The sequence below is a fragment of the Dromiciops gliroides genome, chromosome 1, assembly GCF_019393635.1.
Source record: "Dromiciops gliroides isolate mDroGli1 chromosome 1, mDroGli1.pri, whole genome shotgun sequence".
Classification (NCBI taxonomy): Eukaryota; Metazoa; Chordata; class Mammalia; order Microbiotheria; family Microbiotheriidae; genus Dromiciops; species Dromiciops gliroides.
The window spans coordinates 160,233,543-160,242,624 of NC_057861.1; the positions used below are offsets into that span (position 1 = coordinate 160,233,543).

The following is a 9,082-nucleotide window of genomic DNA, read 5'->3' on the forward strand; positions in this document are numbered from 1 at the left end:
GGCATGCTTTGAGGCAACCCAACTACCACTCACCTGCTTTCCCCCCAACTCTGGTCTCTTCCGTCAAACTTTGCATGGATAACTACCACCTAGAAAAGGAGACAGACTACCCGGACGAGACCCGGGTACTTACTTTCTACGTACACACAAGCACCATCGACGTCTATCTATAGCATTAGCGGAACTCCCGACCCCTCGGGGTACCTGAATCTAATAAAGTTTCTAGGCACTTCAAGGTGAGAATAGCAGGAGATTGGGGGCGGGGGTTCTTCCCTTTCCTTATCCAAAACATCCGAGTGCTAAACAGGGGAGGAAAGTTAGGTACTACTGGGATGGTAGGTACCACTTCAGAACTTGGAAGGTAAAAAAAAAAAAAGTTAAAAGAAAGTGAATTTCTAACAACCCGTGCATTTGGACCTGTTTTTCATAATCCCGTCCCATTTGCTTTTAAACTGTTTCTATTCCATTGTTTTCTTCTTTTAGTCAGAAGCCAAAGTGTGTGAGAAAGGAAGAATAGGAAATGCCTCGAGAGAAGACGAAAACCCCAAACCCTCCGGAATTACTCGGGAAACCGAACCCCCACCAGCCAGATCCCTCGGCCCGCAAGAAACCCAGGATTTGCTGTCTTGTTGCCCGGAGGTGAAAAGAACCTCGTTACTTAGAGTGTCCTAGAGAAGAAATGATCATTCGTTATATACAATTTTATTGAAAAAAAATTTTACATCAAAATATTTTGGCAAACTTTAAAAGTATACATAAGTGCAAATATATCCTCCCTTTAAAGTACAAGCAATAGTGTGCGAGTATACACGAAGATCATTAAAAAATATTTTTTAAAATATGGTGGTAGAAAACAACTTTGTAAAAACGTTGTATTGTCACAATACTGAAAATCCACTTTCTTAAACTAGACAGTTTATTTCTAAATACTTTTTTAATAATACTGATGGGCACTTTTGTCCAAAAATAGTGTTTGGAGAAATAGAACACTCTTAATCAACCAGGAAACAACATTTAAAACACACACACACACACACACACACACACACACACACACCGGATTTCTTGTAGTCCTTGCTTTTGATTGCCCCTTTGTTGTAAAATCCTAAGTTTTTCATAGAAAAAGACCAACTGTCCACTTTTCAGACCCGATTCCTGAAGGCAACGAAGATCTCAGAAAAGCTTACTTGTCTTTTGACCCGGTTTTTAAATTCCCCACTAGGGAAATCCCTTCTGTCCACACTTTCCTTCCCTGGTGACCTACACCCCCCACTCCTCCCCACAACAGGTTTATTCTTGCAGTTTCTGAACCTTACCTGGTCTGGCTCTGTCCTTTGATGAGTGGTAGAACAATACTGGCTGCCCCTAGCATTCTGGCCACGTGATTTGTGTTCTACTCAATGCTATCAAGGGTGCACCTTACATTTTACCTTATGAGTCCAGATAGACCTCAAACCTGACATCCACAGGGTCCCAGACAGCCACTGTTTTTGTCGTCTTTCCGTCAATTGGCTCTATTTATTCACATGACACAGGGCTTAATGTCCTGACAGACACTTTGATGGTGATGGTGGTGATAATATGATCCACTAGCCGAAGGATGAAAAGAAGAAATGCCGTTGAAATTGAGGACGAAATCTTTCCTGTCACACACTGGGGTAGAGTGATGCTGGTAGCGTGGCAGTCCCACTGAAAAAATAAATTTAAAAAAATTAAGTATATTTGTATATCTTTTCAAAAACGAATCTACCAAGACTGCTGGCACCACGTATTGAAACTAGTCACAAAGGGAGTCACTCATCTGTTTAGCTATCATAGAAGATCCTAGGGAAAATCGAGTTCCGGGAGAATATGGTGGTATTTAGAACTTTTGGCTCAGAAAATGATTAAAATTTCGTTTTTAAAGAGTTCGCATTGAGACCCCTCTATGCACCTGTGGACTGTGTGAGATGATTTCCTTGTTATTTATATCTAGGGAAAGAGTACCAATTACTTTCCACATGGGAGAGGTAAGATCATCCTTATATTTTCTACCACTTTCTTCTCTTCATTCTATTCCTCTCTGTGTGTGCATATTTCTGCGTCTCTCTCAGTATGTGTGTATATGTCTCTGCCTCCCTTTTTCTCTCAGAGCTCTTGAATAGCGAGGAAGCGACCCTAGGTGTTTGAGGGAGGCAGTTGGTAAAAGAACCTATCCTAGGGACTCGATAAGCCCTTCAAGCCCCACTTTTATAAGTCTCTGCTCTACTCTCCCAATTAAGGCAGAAGCTCCTTGCCAGTACGGATTGTTTCATTCTTTGAATTTGTATCCTCATCGCCTAGCACAGTGTCTGACACATAATAGTAGCTTAATAAATACTCCTTGATTGATTGGCTAATTCTACAACGAACAGAACCTATCAGACTAGTGAACAGTCGCAGTTCTTATATTTTTTTTTCCTTCTGTTGCGTTCAACTTAATGGCATAAAGAAAAAGAAGAGAGGACCACTAAATTCAACAGAATCTGAGTTCCACGTGTTCCCGCGTTCTGTGAGGGTGAATCTGTATATATAGGTTAGCACGCAGAGGCTTCTGGGTGAACTTAATGACATTAGGGAACCTCATTTGATGAGGGATTGCAGCCTGTGAGCTTGCTGAGCACACATAACTCAGACACATGTAATTTGCGCATACTAGTCAACCTAACCGCCACTGGTTCTGTGTCACAGTTTTGCTCAGTGGCATTACGTCGAGCAAGTGATTCAATTGCGGATTGCACGGCAAACTCTATCTATACTTTTACTTTTGCCTTTCTAGTGCTCACTCCCCAAATCCTGGGTGGGGCTGGACGTTGCGGGTGTGGGGAGAAGAGAATCATCCTTCTTGCTGCTAGGAGTGAACGGGCTAAGCTTGTGCCCTTTCCGAGCTGGTGAAGTTCCCTGCCCCCTACCTCACCCCTCGGCACAGTATTTAAAAACTGTTCTCTCTTCTTGGTCTTTTCTAATAACCCACTTGGTATGCTGACAATAAACCCTTACAGTTTATTGCAGGCCTGATTCAATCAGTTAGCATGCTTTAACAGTGTGTGAAAAATGTATCGTAAGCCTATAAGGGCTGGGGGTGGGACCTCTGCTTTCAATCTTCCTTTCAATCTCTTTTAGGTTTAAGAAACAACAAGGTCACTAACGTAAATAGCTGGTGATTTGGCCTATGTTTATAGACCGATAAAAACCAATTGTAACCAAATATATGCATTGCCTTGCACCCACCATTAAAAGAAAAAGCAGTTACACCCACAGCAGCAGCAACAGCACTTGCACTTGTTCCAATATACCGAAGCATTCCTTGATCTTTTTTTAAGTAAAACATTTTGCAATTGCCTCCCCTCCCCACCTCACCCTCATAACTGTATTTCCACAAGTGGGGCAGTGAAATTATGTATCGTGCCCTTGGACCACAATCAGCTTGTTATTGTTGTTTGTTTTTAATCTGTTGTTAGGATCAATAGAAAAACTTTTTTAAATGCAGGCAGGCACCTCCCCCCGCCCCGCCCCCCCCCAAATGCTCACACACCCTCAACACCCTCACCTGGCCTAGGACATCCTTGTCTTGATAAAGGAATTAGTTGGAAAAGAGACACTGAAGTCAGATTAGGCTTTGCCTGATCTGCAATTTTACTCTAATTTTTCCCTTTTGACCCGAGTTCTTAATGTGGTACACCGTGCATGAGCATAATTATTCTTTTAGCCTTCTCTACCACATTTCTGAGGGATAGAGGACCTAGAGAGAAGACCATCAAGAGTAAGGTCAGATATGGTCATTCACAAGTGCGGCTGGGTCTTTTTGTCAAATGCTTGGTTTATTCTATTCAGCCATATTCTGCCTCTACTTTCTCACCAAAGGTGCACAGACCTGGCCTAGCCGTGCAGGAGAATACTTTTTCGGCCATTATCTCTTATCCTAGAAAAGCAGCCCCCCTAACCACCTCTTCCCCTTAGGAGAGACCTGTTGGGACTAACTAGTCTTCTGGGGTGGCCTCTATCTCCTCTCAGTGTTGGAGATAGTGGGTTCTATAGCTAGAGTTTATCCTCCCTCTCTAATAAGGGATGACACAATTAGGGACATATTTTGAATGGGAAGGAAGGCACAGGAAATATCCCCCAATATCTAGGCAGAAGTGGTGGGGGGTCGGTAGGAAGATGGGAGGGGCAAAGAACAAGATAAAAAGACAAAACAAACAAAACAGGTTTCTCTCCTTGCAGTTAAAGTCAATGCGGGCCTTGCAAGCTCTTCTCTTCTTTGCCCCCGAGGAAGAGCAGCACAGAGGGAGGATCGGGCAAACAAACAGGAGCTGGAGAGAGACCCCCAGACTCTTGTGAAGCAGCTGGCTGAGCCTGGATGGCCCTCTCTGGATGAGGTTTTGGATAGTGTCTGTTGGTTCTTCATTTTCAGTGCTCTAGGTTGCTTTTTCCTGACCGCCAAAGGCGCTTATTGGTTTATTTTTTTAGACAACTTCATTGAGAGGTAGAACAAACTGTTTTAAAGTGGTGGTGACTTCTGTATTCTTTTGTCAATATATTTTGTTTGGTTAATATATTATGTTTTGTTAATATATTTTGGGGATGCGTCCTACAGGGGCCTTGACTACGGGGCTGCTTGCTTTTGCCTGAATAGTGGGGGGAGGGCTGGAACTGTGTGTGTGTGTTTGTAAGGGGGCGGCAGTGATTGACAGCCTCTCCGAAGGGATAAAAAAATAAGAGGGAGAGGGTCGTCTGTACTTGTTACTTGTTGAAATTCCCATAAAATTGAACAAGACCCCGCTCTCATGTGGGTTAAGTCAGGCTAAAATCCTCTTCGGTGTGGTCCTGCCCAGACTGTCTTTGTTTAGTTAACCTCCAAGACCTGCATTTAAAGGGGCTATTTGGAAAATTTCACCGTAAAGGGAGCCACATCTTTTACCCATTTGGGGGGATGTGTATTTTGTGCCTCATTTTCCTTTCGCTAACGTTCTAACGGCAGAAACATATGTATAGTTAGAAACATTAAAATTTTTAAAAAAAGATATCTTGTATCCTTCCTATTGTAGACATGTTAGATTTACTTTAAGGTATTAGCTTTCTTTGAGATTAGTGGACTTTCCGGAGAATTTGGGCACTGCTTGGAGTTCGGGAAACTTTTCCTCCCTTTTTGCTACAAATCTACCAAAATACATCCTGTTTCTTCCCGCCTTCCCTCAAATTTCCCTTCCCCAGACTTATGACAACTCATTGGCTTCTCATAATCAGTACCAAAGTATAAGGGTTTGTTTTTTGTTTAAATGACATTACCAGGAGAGTCTCTATGAAGCCTCTCTATCGGAAAGACACGCATTGGGGAAAGAGTCGAAACCTCTGTATCTGTCCTATGAGCAGGACTGGGCGGATAAGTCCAAAAAATTCCGGTCAGCTCAGGGGTCATTGTTTTTGTTGGGTGGTTTTCAGGGTTCCTTTTGGGTTCCCAGATCTTTTCCCTTGTCTGTCCCTGGGAAGATTTCCCCCACTCCTAATTGACATTGTAACCTTATTATTCCAGCTTCTCTTTCATTCTCGGTTTTCCAATATATCTCTTACTCTGCCTCTCTGGTTTTGTTTATGTAGCTATCTCTCTGCCTCTCTTTGTCTCTCCCCCCTCTCCTCTTCTCCCCCCTCCCCCTTCCCCTTCCAACACTCACTCTCCTGTCGGTCCTGTAATTCTCTCTTTCAGTAGCAGGCCTTTTTCACACTTTCGCTTCCAGACCAAATCAAAGGAAATTAACAAAATAACCAAAAGGTAAGCCAAAACAGAACAAGCAAAAGAACGACTCTGAAGTCACATTAATTTCTCCCAAATCTAGCCTTCGTTCTTCTAAAAAACCCTAGGCCCGAGACCTTCAACATGTAAAGGCATCATCCATCACCTCTTAGGCGCAGCTCCGGTATGGTGGACATAGTTACACAAGCTCGTCCAAAGCAGGTAGGGTGAATTCTCATGATGCCAAGCTCCTGACCTAAGTTACTTCCAGGGTAACAAGATCACTATTTCCCTCTTCTTATTTCCCCTCCGCTCTACTTGCCCCTACCAACTTCTACACCTACGAAAAAGGCAAAAGTGTGGCTTACTCCAGAGTTCGCTAAGCAAGTTACCCTTAGGGCGTCCTACCTCTCCGTGTGGCAAGGGGATGGATACAAGGAACAAATGAGACGCAGAACGCGGGACGGGAGGGACAAAGGTGGCTGCTGGGCGCCTTGGGTTACCTGAGAGGTCCTCGCGGGCATTTTGGTGCAGGTAGCTCTGCTCCAGGGAGTAGGAGGACATGCTGGAGTGGAGGCCGGCGGGGGCGGCCGGGTTGCTGCTGGGAGTCAGGGCAGGCGGCTGCTTGAGGTAAGGTGAGGAACCAGGAGGGCTCCAGTGAGCCGCGGGGCTAGTGTAGGGCGAGTGGCACTCTATAGCACTCGCCATGGCAGGTGATGAGGGCACGGGGCTGCTGCTGCTGTCCGGTCCGTACTCTCCTCCTCCCCCTCCCGCTCCCCCTCCGCCACCACCTCCTCCTCCGGCTGCTCCAACTCCAGCTCCCGTGGTGACCGGGCAGCTGGCCATATAGGTCGAGCCCGGGTTGGGCGACATATGGGGGACGTGGTGGTGATGGTGGTGAGGATGGGAGTGTCCTGGGGCGCCGGCGCCGGCATCGTAGCCTCCAGGCATCATGTCGAGGCCGCCGTAGCCACCCTGGCCATGGCACCCGAGCGGTGCCGAAGGGGGAGCCTGGAAGTCGAAGCCCTGCGGCAAGAGCGAGGCTCCGAAGCCCAGCCCGCTGACCATGCGGTGGTACATGGGCTTGAGCGCCTGGCACTTCCGTCTGAAACCCCGAGGCCGGCGGCGAAATGAACCCTCCTCGAACATGAACTCGCTAGCTGGATCGATGGTCCAATAGTGGCCCTTTCCCGGGCGGCCCAGCCCCTTGGGGAGTTTGATGAAACACTCATTGAGCGAGAGGTTGTGGCGCACAGAATTCTTCCAGCCCTGGTAGGCTCCGCGGAAGAAAGGGAAGCGAGCCTGCAGGAACTGGTAGATCTCGCTGAGTGTGAGCCGTTTGCTGGGCGAGCTCTGGATAGCCATGACGATGAGGGCGATGTACGAGTACGGGGGCTTCTCCGGACGACGCAGCCCTGAGCTGGCCTTCTTGCTGCCGCTACCCCCGCCGCCCCCGCCGCCTCCTCCGCTCCCGCCGCTGCCCCCGCCGCCGCTGGCGTTCTTGCAAGCTGCGGAGGAAGCGCTGGAGGACGAGGAAGATGAAGAAGAGGCGGAGGACGCGGAGGAAGAGGAGGAAGAAGAGGTGGTCTCCAGGGCGGCAGCAGCAGCGGCGGAGGAGGAGGAAGGGGGTGGCTGGCTCATCAAGACTGACTGAAGCGCACCGGGGGCCGGGCTGCAAGGACGCTGGAGAGGGGCCGGAGGGGGCGGCAGACGTTGCTGCTGCTGCTGCTGCTGCTGCTGTTGTTGCTGCTGAGGCTGCTGCCCGCCCTCGGTGGTCATCTGGCTCTGTGGAGAGAAGCTGCGGTGGGGGTGGGGGCGGGGATGGGGCTGGGGGGAAGAAAGGGAAGACGTTGGGGTGGGGTAGGGGGTGAAGCCGGCAGCGTTCTCTCTTCTGCCGCAGGAGCTGCAACCGTGGCTACTCCCGGCCAGCTCTTTGGTGTCTCCTCCCTCAGCTCTGCTGGGGCTTCAGGCGGCGGCAGAGAAGGACTGCAGGCAACGCCCGGCGCATCCCTCCCCCAAGCATCCAGCCCTCTTCCTTGCGCAACCACCCTGTCTTTCCCTTAACGCCTCGCAACAGAGCTTGGAGAAGCTGCGCCCCAGAACTGGGACCCTGGAACTTGATGTCTCCCTTCACGTTCCCTCCTCACTTCTGTCTCTCTTCCTTCCACCCTCCCTTTCCCCCTCTCCCCCTCCCTTCTTCTCCTCCTCCTTCTCCTCTTCCTCCTCCTCCTTGCTCCCGCCCTTCCCCTCTGCTCTCTGCATCACCGCGGGGAGGGCTCACTCACTGTTTCTGAAATCAAAACTTTTCTCCCCACCTGGTGGCCATCTCTCTCTCTCTCTCTCTCCCTCTCTCTCTCTGTACACACACAGAGACACGCATACACACACACACACACACACACACACACACACACACACACACAGAGAGAGAGAGAGAGAGAGAGAGAGAGAGAGAGAGAGAGAGAGAGAGAGAGAGAGAGAATTTCTTTGGCTTTGCGTAGAACCCAATGGGCCTCACGAAACTCGACTAGTTATTTCTCAGTTTATGAAACCGTTCTTTCCCTATTATAGACGCTCCCCACCCCTAACTCATCCAAGAAATCCGAGGCCGTCGCCGCTGCTGCTGCGGGACAGAAACTACCCCTTTCCTTCTGCCCTCTGTCCACTACTCAACCGGCAGGCGATTGCTGCCAATGCCACCGCATTAGATCTCCCTAGCTGCTTTCTCAAATACACGCACTCATACCATTTATCAACTTCATTTAGACATTACAATCCCCACAACCTCACTCCAGTGTGCCAGACTCCCAAAGGTAACGTGCAGATTACTCTTCCTGGCATAATCCCGCATGCTGTGCTTGAGTTAGAGGAAGACTTGGGGTTGTCGCGGGGGGAGAGCAGCTTTGAGACGATAGTGGGGGAGGGAGCACGAGACTTTCTTTCTCCAATCCATCCTATGCCAGATAAATAGGAAACCAAAAAATATGGCTGAGTGCAGGGAAAAGATTTCAACTGCATGAATTGAATTTGCATCTTCTGCATGACACTAAAGAGAGGAATACAGTGTTTTCTATTGGGGCGGGGCGGGGTGGGAGGGTCACAGAAACAGGCTATTGTATGAACAGATTCCTTTAATGTGAAGGGCGTGGGTATACTAATGAAAGTGGGGTGATGTGCTGTGCTTTCTCTCCTTAGACTTGACACACGATCACTGAAATTATCTCTGGCAGCCTTAGTGTATCTTCCTCTAGAGCCGGTCTTACATTTACCCAGTCTTACATTTATCCAGCTCTCTAGTCAAACCGGCATTGATCTCTACAGACATTGCAAAAG

General features: G+C 48.2%; 1 protein-coding gene across 1 annotated transcript; it reads right to left on the reverse strand.

Annotated features, from left to right (window-relative positions):
- Positions 1 to 741: 741 nt before the first annotated feature.
- On the reverse strand, positions 742 to 7,528 carry FOXF2 (forkhead box F2). The gene is made up of 2 exons (XM_043976547.1): positions 6,253 to 7,528; positions 742 to 1,689 (listed from the first exon to the last, which is right to left on the reverse strand). The coding sequence occupies exons 1-2, from the start codon at positions 7,526 to 7,528 to the stop codon at positions 1,523 to 1,525; spliced, it is 1,443 nt and encodes a 480-aa protein (XP_043832482.1). The 3' UTR covers positions 742 to 1,522.
- Positions 7,529 to 9,082: the final 1,554 nt, after the last annotated feature.

Excerpts from the sequence above, each read along its gene's own strand:
- FOXF2 (XM_043976547.1), bottom strand. The coding sequence starts at position 7,528 with ATGACCACCGAGGGCGGGCAGCAGCCTCAGCAGCAACAACAGCAGCAG. Across the intron at positions 1,690-6,252 it reads TGCCCGCGAGGACCTCTCAG|TGGGACTGCCACGCTACCAG; the intron begins GTAACCCAAGGC and ends TTATTTTTTCAG.